Source organism: Ochotona princeps, chromosome 29 (assembly GCF_030435755.1).
Source record: "Ochotona princeps isolate mOchPri1 chromosome 29, mOchPri1.hap1, whole genome shotgun sequence".
NCBI lineage: Eukaryota > Metazoa > Chordata > Mammalia > Lagomorpha > Ochotonidae > Ochotona > Ochotona princeps.
The window spans coordinates 20,439,534-20,458,255 of NC_080860.1; the positions used below are offsets into that span (position 1 = coordinate 20,439,534).

At 58.1% G+C, this 18,722-nt stretch overlaps 2 protein-coding genes across 2 annotated transcripts in view; both read left to right on the plus strand.

Moving 5' to 3' along the window:
• The window catches only part of CLTCL1 (clathrin heavy chain like 1), a 71,616-nt gene extending 69,200 nt beyond the window's left edge, over positions 1–2,416 (plus strand). The window contains exons 31-32 of the mRNA XM_058656738.1: positions 1,538–1,661; positions 2,156–2,416. Of these exons, the coding sequence (XP_058512721.1) occupies positions 1,538–1,661; positions 2,156–2,250 (219 nt within the window). The 3' untranslated portion in view covers positions 2,251–2,416. The remainder of the gene's footprint in view (positions 1–1,537; positions 1,662–2,155) is intronic.
• A 596-nt stretch (positions 2,417–3,012) lies between these two features.
• Positions 3,013–5,701, plus strand: SLC25A1 (solute carrier family 25 member 1). Its single transcript, XM_058656522.1, has 9 exons — positions 3,013–3,210; positions 3,469–3,576; positions 3,658–3,757; positions 3,850–3,988; positions 4,239–4,323; positions 4,415–4,519; positions 4,633–4,748; positions 4,824–4,897; positions 4,992–5,701. Exons 1-9 carry the CDS (start codon positions 3,123–3,125, stop codon positions 5,104–5,106), a joined length of 930 nt encoding a protein of 309 aa, XP_058512505.1. The 5' UTR covers positions 3,013–3,122; the 3' UTR covers positions 5,107–5,701.
• The last annotated feature ends 13,021 nt before the right edge of the window (positions 5,702–18,722 follow it).

Here is an 18,722-nt window from a genome sequence, read left to right on the forward strand (position 1 = left end):
TAGCAGGGGAGGCAGTGGGTAGAAGCTGTTGGCACAGCTCTTGGAGGTGACCCCCTGCTGCTGGGCACTCTGTCAGCATCTCATACCTGTCTATGTGCTTCCCCACACACCTTGTTGAGGTGGCAGTGTACGTATGGCACAGAAGCCCGTGGTGTGGGACCTAGCTTTACTGTCCAAAGGTCTGCCTGGCCCATTCTGTTCCCAGCACAGTGGAAAAGCATCTTGGGGCTGCACCTGCTTGTCCAGCCCCCGTGTATAGAGGCTTTTTGCCACGTTGTAAAGGCAACGGAGCCTCCCAGCTTAGTGTGGGGTAAGAAAGGAGCAGGTGGAAGAAGTGTGGCGCACAGCCTTTGGGGAGCTGCTGGACCTGTGTGGCTAGGGCCATCCCAGAAGCTGTCTTACGAGTAGTCCCCCAGCTGCAGGGCTGTGGCCCAGTCCCATCAACATAGCATGTCTGGGTGCGAGGCCCTGAGTGAGGGGAGGTGGCATCTCTGGCTGTGTGGCCTGGGGCCACGGATTGGTTGAATTGCCAAGGGTCCTTGGTTCCTCAGCCCGTTGGACAGCAGCTCCCTGTGGGAAGTGTCTGAAAACCATTTGCCCTTTGGTAAGCTGCTCATCCACCCACAGGCGTCTTGACCTGAGAATGTTCCCAGACGGTGGAAATAACTGGAAGCTCTTCCTGCAGTAGCAGCCCAGGGATTAGCGCAGGAGGACCTGGGCTCCACTTGGACCTCAGCTATGGGACACGGAGGACCCCTTAGCACTGGGAAGCACTGCCCTCCCTGTTGTGGATGATGGCCATCGTCCTGGCAGCCACTGTCACTGGTCAGTACTGTGACCACACAGCCTCCACTAGTACCATAGGCTCTGCAACCTCCCGCTGACATTTCTGCCAGGGCCAGACAAGCTGCCAGCCACAGCAGGAAGTCTTCCAGGTCAATGGTGCAGCCCTATGGGCTGGTTCTCTGCTTCAGCTTCTCCAACAGCTGCACTGAGAGGACAAGGGGTCCACACGAGACAGCCCTGACTCCCTGTCCGTGCAGAGTTGGGACCAGGGCAGCCGCAGACTGTACCTGAGAGAAGCAGTGCTCCCTGACACTCTGTGGAGGAAGGGTGCAGGCCTGGCTAAGACCTGCTTGTGCCGGCAGGAGGCTACAGCAGGCAGACAGACCACAGGCCCACTCCTTTCTCAGCCATGAGCACAGCCAGCAAGGATTAGCACCATTCTAACTACCTGGTGCTTGTTTGGGAGAAACCAGCCCCAGCACCATGCTGTCCGTCTCTGACAGGCCCACAGCACCAGCTCACTGTCCGCTGCCTATTCATTGGACAGTGCCCAGGGGCAGCCTTGTCCAGTTTGCCAGCATGTGGTGGCCATGGTGACTGTCCAGAGGCAGCTCCCAGGAGCCCACTGCTGCCTCACTGGAAAAATGGGACTGGGACAGCAGCCACCCCACTCACATGTGCCCAGCACTTCCTCTCCTAGAGTCCTGTGTCTTGGTGCCATCAGGTGGACACTCACGAGCCTGTTTTGCAGATGGACAGATTGGATGCCCGGGTCAGTCTGTGCAAGCAAGAAGAGTACATGGTGGAGCCCGCCCCACTCGTCTTCAGCAGAGGCGGGGCAGGGGAAGAGGCTCCTGGCTGCCAGGCATTGGAAGGTCAGTGTGTCCAGGAACACGGTGCGGCTCTGTCTTGCCTGCTTCCTTGTGGGGGTGCTGCCCCAGTGGGTGCCACTGTGTGCACCCTTGCTTCCTGTCCAGGCGGAGAGCCTGGCTGGGGGAGCTAACTGCACAGAATTCGCTGGTTGGCTGGCTGCCGGGGGTGGTGAGCACTGCTGGCCCCACTTCCACTTCCTGCCAGGGCGTCCTTCCCAGGCCTGACCACCATTAACGTCCATCTGGTTTTTTTAGATTTTGATGGGCATGAATGAAACCCTGCTGATTGAGCTATAAGTAAGTGTCCCATCTGAGGACTAGCTTGCCTCTAGCCCCGCTGGTGGTGGCTGGCCCCACAGCCGCTCCCTCGCCTCCAGGCACCTGCTCTCCCCACGCCCCACACCCCACGCTGCAGCCCCTGGGTGCTCAGGACCTTCATGTGGCCCTGGCTCTTCAGCCCCTGGGGCAGCTCCACTCACTGGGCTTTTCCTCTGCAGGCCAGCCGCTGCTGCTGACCACAGGCCCCGCCCCTGCCAGCTTCTCCCACGGATTCGCGACTTTCGCCTTCTTTCAGCCTCCCACATTTGACTAGCGAGTAGTGGGTGCTGCGTGGTGACACAAGTTTTCCACATCGTTACCCTCTTCCGGGAGCCTGTCCCTCAGAAGCACAGAGGATCCAGCTGGGCGCCAGGGACACTCGCACACATTATTTATTTCTGTTGAAGCTCAGTGACGGCAGCCTCGGAGCCATCCTGGTGTCTGGGCCCAGCGCCGCCAGCCAGGTGGACCCACTCCCAGGGAGGCCCGCGGAGCCCACCGAGGCCACTTTGCACCACATATGGACACGGGTGGAGGTCTCCGCCCTCCCTGCGTGGCTCGGGGCCTCCCGCCCATGGCAAATATTAAAGTCACTTTATCAAGGCAAAACTGCTGTGCTTGGTGTGGGTGAGCGGGACCAGGCCGGGATCTGTTCGGGATAGGTGTGGGGGCTGCCGAGGAGAAAGCTTTCCCGACCCTACTCGCTGCCTGCGGCTGTGAACTGGAGACGGCCAGGGCGCTAACCCCGCGACTGCACGCCCGCGGCGGCCGGGCCCACGTGTCGCGGGTGCGGCGCCCGGCTCCCTGCAGGCCCTGGCGCGCCGGGGGAGCTGCACCCTGACCTACAGCTCCCGCGGGCGCCGCTCCGCCTCCCGGCCCGCCCCCGCGCCCCGGGGTGGAGAGGTGCTGCTTATTGGCTGCGCCGCGCGCCCCGCCCGGACGCCTGCCTCGGCGCGCCCCGCCCCGGCCTCAGTTTCCCAACCGGCGGGGGCGGGGCCCGGCTCGGACCACGCGGGGCGGAGCCCGGGGGCTGACGCGGCCGCCCCGCCCTCAGGACTATAACCGGCCGCCGCACCGCGGACCGGGCGCCCCTTGTCAGAAGCTCGGACCCGAGGCCGGTCCCGGGCGCCCCGCCTCCCGCCCGCCATGGCCGCGCCACCCCGCGCTCTGGCGGCCGCCGCGCCCGCGCCCGGGAAGGCCAAACTGACGCACCCGGGAAAAGCTATCCTGGCAGGTGGGCCGCTCCGGACCGCGGACCCCCGCCCCGCCCGCTTCCGGGTGGGCCCCGGGACGGCGAGGCCCCGCCCCACTTCCGGGTCGGACCGGCGGCGGGTGGGGGGCGCGGTCGGGGTCCCCCACCCGCCGCCTCGCCGGGACCCCGGGGTGAGGGCGCAGGCGGGCGGCGGCGCTGGACAGGGTCCGGGGCGGGGGAGGGGCGAGAGCGGGACCCGCGGGGCGAGGGTCTGAGGCGGCGGGTGCCCCGTCCCGGCAGGCGGCCTGGCGGGCGGCATCGAGATCTGCATCACGTTCCCCACCGAGTACGTGAAGACGCAGTTGCAGCTGGACGAGCGCGCGCACCCGCCGCGGTACCGGGGCATCGGTGAGCAAGGGGCGGCCAGGGGCGGGGCCCGGGCACGCGTACCCCGGGGCGCCGGGGTGCTGACCGCTCCTGCTCCCGCAGGCGACTGCGTGCGGCAAACCGTCCGCAGCCATGGCGTCCTGGGCCTGTACCGCGGCCTCAGCTCCCTGCTCTATGGCTCCATCCCCAAGGCGGCCGTCAGGTGAGGCCGGGGTCCGGGGGTCCTGGGGTCCTGGCACGGGCTACAGCAGAAGTCCCTCTCTTACCCACCTTCCCACACTCCCCTCCCCCAAGGTTCGGCACCTTCGAGTTCCTCAGCAACCACATGCGGGACGCCCAGGGGCGGCTGGACAGCACGCGCGGGCTGCTGTGTGGCCTGGGTGCCGGCGTAGCCGAGGCCGTGGTGGTCGTGTGTCCCATGGAGACAGTCAAGGTATGTGTGGGGGCACCCGGCATGAAGGGGGTGCTGGGCTTCCTGAGGCCATGGCAGAGATTCCGGGATGGGGGCCAACAGGTGACTGCCGGTGGACTTTATCCCAAAGGTGATATGGAAGTATGGAGGAAGGTGGTATCAGCGTGTTTGAGTGCCCCAGAGAACAAAACGGGGGGGACCTGGGGTACATGGAACTTGGGTGCTCCTTGGGAAGCAGCTGGCAGTTGGGGCCTTCGCCTCTGTCTCTCAGGTCAAGTTCATCCACGACCAGACCTCCCCCAACCCCAAGTATAGAGGTTTCTTCCACGGAGTCCGGGAGATCGTGAGGGAGCAAGGTAGGCTGGGGGAGGCCCCTGCCTTTCTTGCCACCCCCATGGCCCCCCTCCCTGGTGGTGACTGACTCCTGGCTGCCTCACTGGCCCCCAGGGCTGAAGGGGACATACCAGGGCCTCACGGCCACCGTGCTGAAGCAGGGCTCCAACCAGGCCATCCGCTTCTTCGTCATGACTTCCCTGCGCAACTGGTACCGAGGTATGCCTGCCTGGCCCCAGCACGCCCCTCTTCCCCGCCCTGGCCCCCCAGCGCACTTTCTCCTTCTCAGCACCCTCTGACCCCACACCCTGCCCTGCCCTGCCCACATCCAGGCGACAACCCCAACAAGCCCATGAACCCGCTCATCACTGGGGTCTTTGGGGCCATCGCGGGAGCTGCCAGTGTCTTTGGGAACACCCCACTGGATGTGATCAAGACCCGGATGCAGGTGGGGGTTGGGGCCAAGGGAGAAGGGGCCCTGCCCTGAGAGCAGGCCAGTAAGGACCTGGCTGGTGTCCTGCAGGGGCTAGAGGCACACAAGTACCGCAACACGTGGGACTGCGGCTTGCAGATCCTGAGGAAGGAGGGACTCAAGGCGTGAGTGTCTCAGGAGGGCTGCCCCTGCTTGCCCGCTCCCCTCCTGCCTCTTCTGGCATTCACCTCCTTCCCCCCATCCCCACAAACTCTGCAGGTTCTACAAGGGCACGGTCCCCCGCCTGGGCCGGGTGTGCCTGGACGTGGCCATCGTGTTCATCATCTACGACGAGGTGGTGAAGCTGCTCAACAAGGTGTGGAAGACGGACTAAGTCCGGGGAGGGGGGACCAAGCCGGGGTCTGGGGGCTGCCTGGGGCCTCTGGGCTGCCACACCCCCTCCTCGCGATTCCAGTGTATTTGTGCCAAAAGGGCTGCTGCCCGTTGTCCCTTGAGCTCTGTGGTCTGGTCTTGTCCGTTGTGGCTCCCATGCGTTCTGTAGTGCCACGTCTTCCCAGTATGTGCACGCGTCCAGCATGGCCGTGGCTGGGTGTCCCCGTGGCCTGTGGCTCCGTGCCCACCCGTCCGCGTGCTGCTTACCCCTGAGCCTGTGCTTCTGTCTTCTGTTCCATGTCATGTGTCCCTGTGTCCCGCTCTCCCGGGGTGCCCATATGGCCTGGGTCCTATAGCCATGGCCCGGTCCCAGTCCGGTGCCTTCCCACCCTGGGCAGTAGGGGTGCCTGCCCCGGTCTACCACAGCTGCCTCTGGGCCGCAGCCTGGCCTCACTGCATTCCAGGGGCCATGTGCCCCCTGCTTTTCCCGCCGTTGGCCTTAAGTGGCCCTCGGGCCCTCCCTCCGCCCGGGACAGGGTGGCACTGCCACTCTCAGGACCACCCTGCCAAGGCAGAATAAACCGGATCCTGTCACAGCTGCCTGCCCTTGCATCCATCATGTGGGGGGGGGCACCCGTGGCCATACCTCCAGTGGGGGGATAGGGGAGCGGGCAGCAGGCAGGGGGGCATGGGCAAGCTTGTGTCCAGCCAGGGTCAAGCAGCCATGGCTGCGGAGTCAGCTCCTTGAGACGTCTGGCAGCAGGCCGAGAAGCATCTGGGCTGATAGCAGGCCTCGCTGTGGCCTGTGGGCAAGACCCTGCAGAGTCAGCTGGAAGGCTGTGTCCACGAGGTCCTGGTCGGCTGGGCAAACAGCATGAACGAGTAAAGGAGAGAGAGGCCCAGGCAAAAGCGCGCAGGACACCACCTACCCAGAACGCCTGCTTTTGCACCTCAGCAGGTGGCATGAATTTGCAACATGGGCCATTCACGGGACACTGGGTACAGGGATCAGTGCCTGCATCTTCCAGGGGGGTGGCCGCTGCTGCCTGGGGGGAGGAGCTGCTTAGATGGGGCCTCCCATGCCCTGTGACCCCATGCTGCACCCCATCCCCAGGCTCCACATAGTTGGAGATGGGGTCTGAGGACAGGTGTCAGCACTGGGCACCAGAGCTGGCTATGTACTTCCCCCAGGGACCAGCCCGGGCAACAAAGCTCACCCCGAGAAGGTGTCCTTCTCCCTTCCTACCATATATGCCAGGGCTGGGGCCACACACAAAGAGGTTCCGTGTCTCCAGAGCCCAGCCCTCCAGCCCTGAACAACGGAAGTTTTGCTGGGGGGGGTGGGTGGAAGCAACACAGGGCCACAGTGTAGGCCACCGAAGGATACAGGTACACTGGGGTGGCCTACGACACGTTAGCCACCCTACAGGCTACAGCATCTGTGAGCTGTAAGGGTCACGTGTGGGACAGAGTGTGACCTCAGGCAAGTCACCTAGTCTCTGCTAACTTACTGAGAGACGGGCTACCAAGGAGCAGCCACACAACCTGTCAGGGGCTTAGAACATCAGGTGGCAGAGTAGGCCAGTGCAATGGCTCACAGACTACGCCTTCAAGTGTTGGGATTCCATACAGGCACCAGGTCCTGTCCCAGCTGCTTTACTTCCCAACCAGCTCCCTCTTTATGGCCTGGGAAAGCCGTAGAGGATGGCCCAATGCCTTAGAACCCTTCACCTGCAAAAGAGACCCAGAAGTGGCTCCTGGTTTTAGATTGGATTGGCTCAGCTCCAGCCATGTGGCCACCTGGGGAGTGAACCAGCAGATGGAAGATCTTTTTCTCTAGTCTCCCCTTCTCATAAATATTTCTTTCCAATTAAAAAGAGAAATCTTTAAGTAAATAAATATTTTTTTAAGATTTTTTTTTTATTTTTATTACAAAGTCAGATATACAGAGAGGAGGAGAGGAAGATCTTCTGTCCAATGATTCACTCCCCAAGTGAGCCACAACGGGCCAGTGCGCGCCGATCCGAAGCCAGGAACCAGGAACCTCTTCCGGGTCTCCCACGCAGGTGCAGGGTCCCAATGCACTGGGCCGTCCTCAACTGCTTTCCCAGGCCACAAGCAGGAAGCTGGATGGGAAGTGGAGCTGCCAGGATCAGAACCGGCATCCATATGGGATCCGGGGCGTTCAAGGCGAGGACTTTAGCTGCTAGGCCACGCCACCGGGCCCAATAAATAAATCTTTAAGAAAATATTTAAAGAGCAGTAAGGGAGAAAGAGCTTTCAGGCCCTGTTAATACTTCCCCCAAAATGGACATAATAGGAAGGGGCAGGCCAGAGCCCAGGAATTCCATCAATTCCATCCAGGTCTCCACGGTGGGTGCAGGGGCCCACACGCTTGGGTCATCTTCCACTGCCTTCCCAGGAGCATTTGCAAGCAGCTGAATTGGAATTGGAGCAGCTGGGACTGAAACGGGCACTCTATAGGATGCTGGCACCACAACCCACAGCTTAACCCACTGTGCCACACCCAGTGTCCGCACCTGACTCCTGTCCTTTTTACAATAGGGTCAAGGCTGCCTTGCACTGAGAATAAGGTGCAGTGCGTTGGGGCTGCAGTCTCCTGGCATGCACCCCTTCCTCTGCAGGGAGCAGCAGGGTCACCAACACCCCCACCCCTCGTCCCAGGAGCTGAGTCTTGGTCATCTTGGGATCATCAAGCACAGAGGGGTGAAGAGGGGAAGTGTTTCCACCTGCCGTGGTAGAACCCACACTGCAGGCTGCTTCACAGTTCACCTGCAGAAGGCCTCCTCCATGCACATTCCTGCACCTACCAGCTTTAGCAACCCTGAGGGCAGGGGCCAGCAGGCTGGGGCCACCAGACCTGTCCTGGGGTTGTGGGGTCCAGAAACAAGCCGGGGCAGGTCTCTAAGCCTATCTAGGGGCGCCATAGGCTCCACTGCCCCCACCCGGCCACTCCGCACCCCGAGCCTGTCCCTGCTTGCACCCCCTGGATTTGCTGTGTCCCTGCCACACTCAGGAGTGTCAAGCAGAACTTACGAGCTTAGAAGAAAAAGCCAGAGGCTCCTGCCAGCTTCTTCCATTTAGCCAACAAAGTTATGGTTTCCGGTTGTGCCTTTGCCAGCACTCAGGGCCCACATAACCTCGGAGGAGGACAGAACAGCAATGGGTTTCCTCACTTCACTTTTTATTTCCACGTTGTCACACAATCCCCGGGCAGGGGTCTCAAGGGGATCTGAGGAACTCGTAGTTCCTCAGGACTTGAGAAACGGGGACGCAGGCGCAGCAGCGAGCCAGGGAGGATACTTACGGGCCTGTGGTGACCAGCGCAGGTGGCCCCAGAGCTCCCCTGGGATGGGATGCTCGCCCCGACCCTCCTGCACGTGGCCCTTTGGGGCGCTGCAGGTCCCCTGGCCGCACCCAGCGCCACCCACTGCATCGGTCAGTGACCCGGCCGGACCTAGCCGAGTCCTCTCGGCCGCAGAGCGGCCAGCGCCTGAAACCCTCAAGGGACACAGCTTCTCACGCGCTCCGCGCCCGGCTTTCGCTCGTGAGGGGCACTCGAAGCTCCGCCCGAGGTTCCCCAGGACGGGGACGGGGCCGCCCCCGGTCAGCATGTAGCTGGCCACCAGGGGGAGCAGGGTGAAGAAGGGGTTCCCTCCTCCCCTCCCCGGCCATGGAAGTCCAGTCCGTGACTGCGAAACCCCTGGAAAACTGCATGGGGTCCCATTTCTGAAACCGGGACCAGCCGGGAACCCCCGGGCTTTTGGGGTGGAGGTCCTGGCAGGCGGGGACGCTGGCGCACTTAAGTCGGAGCGGCGCCGGGCGAGTGCGTCACGAGCACGCGCCGGCCTGCGCACGCGCTCTGCGGGGCTTGGGCGCCGGCTCTCAGCCGTCTGGTCAGTCAGGGCTTCCGCGGTGAGTGATGGGCTGAGTCCTCCTCGCCGTCTGCGCCGCCGTCTGCTCCTGGTGCTCGGCTTTCTCCTGCAGCGCCCTGTCCCCAGCCACCATGGCCTACCGCCCGTGCCGGAGGCTGCCCCGGGGTTCCCGGAGCAGTGGGCGCCAGGCTCCTCGTTGCTCGCCCCCTGCCCTGGGGCCCTGCTCACCGTGGGCAGCGGGGGCTTCTCCCCTTTGCCGAACGCCGTCCTCAGACCCAAGCTCCACCGGGGCCCGTTGTCCCTCCCCTTAGGACTAAATCGGGGTTGTCGCGAGCGGTTGTCGCGAGCTTCTCCAGTGCCCCCCAGGGCACATCCTAGCCGCCTGCGGGGCCCAGCCACCTGTGGACACCCCAGTGGCCGGCTGCTAACAGGCACTCCAGGAAAGGCAGCAGGAAGAGCAGGGGGCACAGAAGGCGACGAGGGACGCAGCCGCCCCGCTGGTGCCTCAGCCCATCCTGGCTCGCCCCTTCCAACCCGGGCACAAAGGACCTGTCTGGGACCCTGGGAAGCTCAGGGATCTGGAACAGCAGGTGGGGACGTGGGAGGAGGAGTCCCCTCTCAGGGACCCATAAAAGATGGCAGGACCGTGAGTGAGCAGGGCTTCCCCGGGGCGGGTCCCGCGGCCACAGGGAGTGACCAGGCCTCATTCCCTCAGCTGCGGGCAGGGCAGGGCTGTGGCCCCCGAGGGTCCCCAAGCGGGCCGGTGACCACCGCGCGTCCCCGGCGGCCAACGGCCGAGCAGCCAAAGCAGATTAACCCAGGTGTTAATCCCCGCTAATGGTTTCAGAATCCGCGTGCGCGCGGCGCTAAGCCGGCCTTTCTCTGCCGCCCACGGCCCCGAGGCGGCGAACGAGGCCGCCAAGATGCTATCGCGGCCGCGGGGCTTCAGGCGCTAATCCCCCGACAGCGCTCGCCCGCGCTCCCGGCCCGACCGAGATCGCGCCGATTGGCGTTTGATTAAGGGCCGCTACCGAGGGCCCCTTTGTGCGAGGTGGCCCTAAATCCTCTAATTCCGTGATAAAGGCGGCATTAGCGGGCGCCTGCTGCAGAGAAAGGCATCGGGATGAAAGAAAGCAATCAGGGGGATCCTGATGGTCTTGCCCGCGCTGCCCGGGGCGGGGGCGGGGGTGGCCTCCACCACCGGTGCCCAGACTTCTCAATTTCTGAAGCTGCCTTCCTCGCCGGCATATAGAACCCCCACCACCACCTCTGTGCTGGCTGCTATTTGGGCTCAAATGGGCAGGAACCCGCCCGACTCCCTGAAATGCGAATCTTCTTGGTGGCTGCACAGGGACAAGGAGCCTCAGGGTGGAGCTGGCCCCGGGCTGGTGTGAGCTCTGGAGCCTTGGGAGAGCTGACCGGGGGCATGGGCACAACCAGGGAGAAGCGGGGTTGGGGAGGGCAGTAGAAAGGGACACTGGAAAGCCCAGCGCGGCATTAAGTGGGAGCATCTGCAGAGAGCTGCCTCCGCAGATGCAGGTGGGCAGGTGTGTGTGCCCAGGTGAACAAGAGTGGGGGTGGGGTGGTGACAGAGCTATGTACTAGTGGGTAAATCTGTCACTGGCATCCCATATGAATGCCGTTGGCCGGTAGGGGTCCTGGCTGCTCTGCTTCCAGTCCAGCTCCCTGCTGATGGGCTGGGCTCAAGTTCAGAGGCCCCTGTGCCCTTGTGGGAAACCAAGAAGCTCCTGGCTTCAAATTGGCCCAGCTCAGGCAATAGACACACGGGATGTGCCTATTTGTGTCCCGGCTACACCACTTATGGTCCAGCTCCCTGGTAATCTTTGAAAGTAACAGGATGGCTCAAGTGCTTGGGTCCCTGCCACCCATGGCCGGGACTGGATGGAGCTGCACATTTCTGGCTTTAGCCTAGCCCCATTGGTTGCAGCCGTTTGTGGAATGAACCAGTAGATAGAAGAGCTCTATCTTCTCTAACTCTTCCTTCCTAATATGTAAATAAATCTTTTTGAAAACCAGTATGGGGCCCGACTTTAACCACTACGCGATCATGCCAGGCCTTGATTCTTTAAAAATTTTTTTCTACTTGAACAGCAGAGCAACAGAGAATCAGGGAGATCTTCCACCCACAGATTCACTCCTCTAATGCCCACATCAGCCAGTGCTGGGCCAGAAGAAAGGCAGGAACCCTGAACTTCAACCAGAATAGCTACTTTAAAATGTTTTTCTTGGCCTGGCGCAGTAGCCTATTGGCTAAAGTCCTCATCTTGCATACACCAGGATCCCATTTGGGTTCCAATTCTAATCCTGGCAGCCCCATTTCCCATCCAGCTCCCTGCCTGCGGCCTGGGAAAGCAGTTGAGGACGGCCCAAAGCCTTGGGACCTTGCACCCAGGTGGGAGACCTGGGAGAGGTTCCTGGCTCCTGGCTTTGGATCAGCTCAGTTCTGGTCATTGAAGCTGCTCTTGAGTGAATCAACAGACAGAAGATCTTCCTCTCTGTCTCTGACTTTCCAAAAAAAAATGATAATAAATATTTTTGTGTGTGTATCTATAGAACAGCTTCATGGGTCATGTTACTTTATATTGTAATGTCCACGTTGTTAAGATGTCTCATTTCAACATTTTTATTCAGTTTTATCCTGAAAGTCTAGGCATCTCAGTAAGGCAAAACATCAAGAAATAATGGCTAGAAACAGTGAAAGAAGTAAAGCTATAAAGCTATAAAGATATTTTCAGATGGTGGGATTTAATATTACCAGATAGTATTACTATGGATAGAAACTCCACTATTTACAAGAGCAAGTTAGAGGGATCTGTCAACTGACATCAACAAGGGCCTTAGAAAGGGCCACTGCTGGAGGAATTAGCAAAGTGAAGATCGAGTGCTACTATAGGCGAGTGGCCCCTAGTTCACTAAAAGTGCCAAGCGTCCTTGTAAGAATACTGTGTGTGGCGTGGGGTGGGTCTGGTGCTGGAGCAAAGCAGCCAGAGTTGCCACCAGTGATGCTGGTGTCCCGTACGAGCAGCAGTTCAAGTTGGCTGCTCGACTTCTGATCCAGCCCTCTGCTTGTGTTCTGGAAAAGCAACGGAGGATCACCCAAGTCCTTGGGCCACCTGCACCCATGTGGGAGACCAAAAGAAACTGGCCCCTAACTTCAAACTGACCCAGGTCTGGCTCTTCTGGACATTTGGGGAATGAACCAGCACATGAAGGGTTCTCTCTTTCTCTAACTCTGCCTTCTAAATAAGTAAATGCATGAGGTGTGTGTGAGAGAGATATAAGGGCCCTTACTGTCTTAGTATAGTATGTTGTGCTTAGAATCCCTATGTCCCAGTGCCCGAGTTCAAGTTCCACCTTCATCTCTGATCCAATTTCCTGCTTATGTGTGCCAAGGGAGGCAAGAGACGATGGCTGCAGTCCTCGGGTCCCTGGCACTCTGTTGGAGGAGACCTGACTGGAGAGCCAGGCTCTCGGCTTTGACATAGCTGGCCCAGCTTTGGCTATTGCAGGCATTTGGGGAATGAGCCAGCAGATAGATCTCTGTGTTTCCCTGTTACTGTGCTTTCAACTCTTGTTCTTTTACTTGAAAGAGTGATGGAGAGATAGGGAGAGAAAAGGAGAGGGCTCTCCCAACCACTGATTCACTCCCAGATGCCTGCAATAAGAAAGAAGCCAGGAGTGGGCCCAGCATGATGGCTCAGTGGCTAATTCCTCCCCTTACATGCAAGGGGGTCCCATATAGGTGCTGGTTTGTGTCCCGGCTTCTCCATTTCCCATCCAGCTCCCTGAGTATGGCCTGGGAAAGCAGTGGAAGACAGCCCAAAGCCTTGGGACCCTGTACTTGTGTGGGAGACCCAGAGGAAGTTCCTGCTCTCAGCTGAGATCCAGCCGCTGCAGTCACTTGGGGGAATGAACCAAAGGATGGAGGATCTTTCTGTCTCCCCCTTTTTCTTAAATCTGCCCTTCCAAGAAAAATAAGTAAATCTAAAAAGGAAAAGAAAAGAAGCAGCAGCAGCCAAGGCTTTCTTCTGGGTCTCCCATGTGGGCAACAGGGACTCAAGTACTTGGGTCATCCTCTGCTGCTTTCCCAGAAGCATTTGCAGTAACATGGATCAGAACTTAAGCAGCTTGGGCCCGGCGGCGTGGCCTAGCGGCTAAAGTCCTCACCTTGAACGCCCCGGGATCCCATATGGGCGCCGGTTCTAATCCCGGCAGCTCCACTTCCCATCCAGCTCCCTGCTTGTGGCCTGGGAAAGCAGTCGAGGACGGCCCAATGCATTGGGACCCTGCACCCACGTGGGAGACCCGGAAGAGGTTCCAGGTTCCCGGCTTCGGATCGGCGCAGCACCGGCCCGTTGTGGCTCACTTGGGGAGTGAATCATCGGACGGAAGATCTTCCTTTCTGTCTCTCCTCCTCTGTGTATATCTGGCTGTAATAAAATGAATAAATCTTTAAAAAAAAAAAGAAAAAGAAGTGAAGCAGCTTGAGCCCGGCGGCGTGGCCTAGCAGCTAAAGTCCTCGCCTTGCACGTGCCAGGATCTCATGTGGGTGCATGTTCCATTGGTCCTGCTTCACATCCAGCTCCCTGCTTGTGGCCTGGGAAAGCAGAGGAGGACGGCCCAAAGCCTTGGGACCCTGTACACATGTGGGAGACCCAGAAGAAGCTCCTCGCTCCTGGCTTCAGATCAATTCAGCTCCAGCTAATGCAGCCACTTGGGGAGTGAACTTCCTCTCTGTCTTTCCTCCTCTCTTTATATCTGAGTTTCCTGTAAAAATAAGCAAATTAACGGAGAGAGAGAGAGAGAGAGAAGCAGCTTGGACTTGAACCAGTGCCCACATGGGATGTCAGCACTGCAGAATGTCATGACTTGCTGCACCACAGTACTGGCCCCTGAATAAACTTTTGTAATGAAGGAAAGGAAGAATATGATTGGACACAGGAAGAGCACCACGTTGCAATGAAAGCAGGCATCAGTACCACAGAGCTGCAGGCTGAGGACCAACAAAGACATTGGCTTCAACCAGAAGCTGTGGCAGAGGCAGGAAGAATCTCCTGCAGGCTTCAGAGGAAATGAGGTGCGGCCAGCACCTGACCTTAGCCGCCGGAGCCCCGAGAACATGGGGTCCCGCTGTTCCACACTTTGCCTGTGGAGGCCTTGGTAAGCTACAAGACAGCGCATAGCCTCGGTCAATGTTCACGTACATACGTGTTTCCGTACATTAGCACAGACAACAGGAAAAGTCAGCAAAAGCAATAGTTCCTCAGTGTCTCCTCCAAGGAGCTGCGTGTGGATGAAGGAGATGTGTTATGGCTGACCGTTTCAGAGGATCACAACCCAAGACCAGACAAACCCAAGTTCAACCAAGTTCAGCCCTGGGACTGAAGGGCTATGCAGGTGCTATACGTGGGCAGGGAGGGTAACCAATGAGCCAGGAAGCCAAAAGACCCAGGACACCCTCTGCTTCACCCTCTGCCTGTGTGGGCTCCCTTCTGAAGCTCCAGTGATTGTATCTGTAGGGCTCTCTGCCCTAATCCAATCCAGCCACTTCCCATAATTGGATCGAGTTTCCATCATAATCCATCAGCCGGCAGCATTAACCCACTAATCATTACCACAAGGCTTTGGGGGTTTAAGACCTTGCAATGGAGGAGAGTCCTGTGAAAGCCACACCAAAACCCACCAACAGTGACTTAGGAGGAACCCTCATGGCCCACCGAGATCTGCAGGCAGAGCTGAAGGAAGTCACAGGTGACTAAACACACAAGGATGAGAAACCTTGGCTGCAGATTGGAGATCTGAGGTTGTACAGACACAAATTCTCCTGAAACCAATCTAGAAGTTCCAGAGTTCCACCAGTCCCAAAGAGACTGGAAAGAGATGTGTGATCACTGGGAAATCATCCAGAACAGTGCCAGATTATCTGGGAGCAATTTTGCCAAAGCGGGAACAATCTGGTTTTCCACTCGACCACTCGACACTGTCTGTGTAGCCACTGCGGCCATGGCAGCGTACTACCTGCAGCAGCATCTGTACACAGAGCAGGAGAGCCAACAGGAGAGTGAGATGACAGAGCTCCAGCCTGCCGCTTCCCTGCCCAGCTCAGCTAGGTCTGCCCAGGAGTGGCAGGGACTCAGGAGCACCTGAACTATTGCCACTGTCTCCTTCCAGCATGTACGCTAGAGGGAAGCTGGAGACAGGAAGAGAAACCCAGCACTCCCACTAACACAGCCAAGGGGCCACAGACACACACATTTGGTTGGTTTGTTTGTTTGTTTGCTTTGGAAAAAATAAAAATATTTTGTTTGCTTTTTTTCCCCAAGATTTAGTTTATTTATTGGAAAGACAGAGTGACAGAAGAGACAGAAACAGAAATGTATCTGCTGGTTCACTCCCCAAATGATCACAATGGCCAGAGTTGGGCCAGGCCGAAGTCAAGAGCCTGGAATTCCAACTGGGTTTACTCTCACCCAGGGAAGCGGCCATCTGTGACACCAGCATCCTATATGAACACAAGTTGCAGTCCAGTTTCCTGCTAAGGCACCTGTCCCCAGAACAGTGGTCGACTCTAGAGAAGTTGGGGCAGGGGCCTGGACAGAGCTAGACAGAGGTTAGAGATGGGGAGGAGGAACCTGCAGGCTGGGACGATGTGGCGCTGCTCCCATAGCTCCAGGGGAGCACATGCCCAGGACCTCCCGAAGGGTCTTGGAGGGAGAGGACCACTGTCACCAGAGACACAGTGAGAGTCAGACAAAACATAAACCAAGTGGGGCCCAGCGGCATGGCCTAGCGGCTAAAGTCCTCGCCTTGAACGCCCCGGGATCCCATATGGGCGCTGGTTCTAATCCCGGCAGCTCCACTTCCCATCCAGCTCCCTGCTTGTGGCCTGGGAAAGCAGTCGAGGACGGCCCAATGCTTTGGGACTCTGCACCCGTGTGGGAGACCCGGAAGAGGTTCCTGGTTCCCGTCTTCGGATCAGCGCGCACCGGCCCGTTGCGGCTCACTTGGGGAGTGAATCATCGGATGGAAGATCTTCCTCTCTGTCTGTCCTCCTCTCTGTCTCTCCTCCTCTCTGTATATCTGACTGTAATAAAATAAATGAATCTTAAAAAAAAAAAAGAAAAAACACAAACCAAGTGGGTAGTTGCCTGATCACTCTGTGCTCCTCTGGCCAGCAAGCAAGAGTCCCCACCTGACTGGCAGAGGTGCCCAAACCAGCTCTCAGTGAGAGCCAGGGCTACTTGACCCAGAGGGCATGCCCTCTGGCGTTCCCTCACATGTAACCCATGCCACCACGCTGCAGGGAGTCACTCAGACTTCCCAAAGCACTTCCTTGAGCCTAGAAGGCAGCAGGTGATGGCTCAGGGAGAGGCACAAAGACATGGCAGATGGACAGCACCCTGCTGGTTCACTCTCCAAATGCTGCCTTGGCCACCGTGGTCAGGACTGGCCAGGGACTCCACCTGCGATTTGCATGTGAGTGGCAGGAGCCCTGGTATTTGAGCCATCACCTGCTACCTCCCAGGATCATCAGCAGGAAGCTGGAGCCAGGGTTTGAACCTAGGGACTCTGATGTGAGATTGGGCAGCTATTGTTGCAGAGAGAGAGAAGGGGTAGGGAAAGAGAGAAAAAGGTTTTTGATCTGCTGGTTGACTCCCCAAATGGTTCTAATGGCCAGGGCTGGGCCAGGCTATAGCCAGGAGCTAGGAACTCCATCTGGGTCTCCCACATGGGTGACCAGGGGACCAAGCACTTGGGTTATCCTCTGCCGCTTTCCCGGGTGCATTAGCAGGTAGTTGGGTTACAGTGGAGTAGCTGGGATTTGAACCTGTGCCAGTTGGGGTGATTCTTGCTCATGTTATCTCTTGTGACTGCAGTCCTGTTGTAACTGGGCTAAGGCCAGGCTTCCTTCTGTGCTTCAGCAGCCACTGCTGGCTACATCACTAATCCACTGAATCTTGGCCAAAAGCTTGAAACGATTGTCTCTCTTATGCAATGTTTGTCATCTTCGTGGCTGCTTGCACTTCCTCACAGTATGGTGGCTGTATGAAAGACACAAGATGAAGGCCCGGTGCAGTAGCCTAGCAGCTGAAGTCCTTGCCTTGAACATGCCAGGATCCCATATGGGCACCGGTTCTAATCTCAGCAGCCCCACTTCCTATCCAGCTCCCTGCTTATAGCTTGGAAAGCAGTTTAGGATGGCCCAAGGCCTTGAGATCCTGCACCCACGTGGGATACCTGGAAGAGCTCCTGGCTTCGGATTGGGCAGCTCTGGCCATTGTGGTCACTTGAGGAATGAATCATCGGATGGAAGACCTTCCTATCTGTCTCTCCTCTTCTCTATATATCTGACTTTGCAATACAAATAAATATTTTTTTAAAGATTTATTCATTTTATTACAGCCAGATATACAGAGAGGAGGAGAGACAGAGAGGAAGATCTTCTGTCTGATGATTCACTCCCCAATAAATATTTTTTTTAAAAGACACAAGACGGGGCCCGGCGGCGTGGCCTAGCGGCTAAAGTCCTCACCTTGAACGCCCCGGGATCCCATATGGGCATTGGTTCTAATCCCGGCAGCTCCACTTCCCATCCAGCTCCCTGCTTGTGGCCTGGGAAAGCAGTCGAGGACGGCCCAAAGATTTGGGACGCTGCACCCGTGTGGGAGACCTGGAAGAGGTTCCTGGTTCCCGGCTTTGGATCGGCACAGCACCGGCCGTTGCGGCTCACTTGGGGAGTGAATCATCGGATGGAAGATCTTCCTCTCTGTCTCTCCTCCTCTCTGTATATCTGACTTTGTAATAAAAATAAATCTTAAAAAAAAAGACACAAGATGAGCTAGAAAGAGAGGAAAAGATAGGAGATTGGACTCTGCCCTCAGAAATCACAAAGATTGGAGCTGGCGTGGTGGCACAGTAGTTAAAACCGCCACATGCAATGCACTGGTTCATTCCCAGCTGTTCCACCTCCCATCCAGCATTCTGCTTGTGGACTGGGAAAGCAGTGGGGAATGGCTCAAGCACTTGGGCTCCTGTACCCATGTGAGGGAGCTTTTGACTTTCCTGACTGCTGGCATTAATCTGGTCAGATTAACTGGGAGAGTGAACCAGCAGATGGGAGATCTTTTTCTCTTTCTGATTTTCCAGTAAATAAATAAATCTTTTGGGCCAGCACTGTGGCATGGCTGGTCAAGCACCAGCATCCAATATGGGTGCCAACTGGAGTCCTGACTGCTCCATTTGCCATCCAGCTCCCTGCAGGTGCACCAGAGGATACCCAAGTACTTGGTCCCCATGTGGAAGACCCAGATGGAATTCCTAGCTCCTGGCTATGGCCTGGCCCAGCCCTGGCTGCTGTGGGCATCTGGGGAGTGACCCAGAAGATGGGAGTTCTTTCTCTCTCTCTCTCTCTCTCTCTCTCTCTCTCTCTCTCTCTCTCTCTCTCTCTCTCTCTTTCTCTCCAATGGATCAGTTGGCTCCTTGTCTGGCTCTTCCACTTGGCAGGCCCCTGCCCAGCTGGGTACATGCACACTGCCCACACTGCCTCCTTCTGTCCACTTCCGTGTGCACCCACCTCTTCCCCAGCTCACTTCTGCTTCTGCAGATGTCCCATTGTGATGCTTTTCTAAAGCATTTTATAGAGTTATTATTTAGTATTTATTTAAAAGACAGACCACCAGAGAGGGAGAGAGGGATCTTC

Excerpts from the sequence above, each read along its gene's own strand:
- SLC25A1 (XM_058656522.1), top strand. The coding sequence starts at position 3,123 with ATGGCCGCGCCACCCCGCGCTCTGGCGGCCGCCGCGCCCGCGCCCGGG. Across the intron at positions 4,324-4,414 it reads GGAGATCGTGAGGGAGCAAG|GGCTGAAGGGGACATACCAG; the intron begins GTAGGCTGGGGG and ends ACTGGCCCCCAG. Across the intron at positions 4,520-4,632 it reads CCTGCGCAACTGGTACCGAG|GCGACAACCCCAACAAGCCC; the intron begins GTATGCCTGCCT and ends GCCCACATCCAG.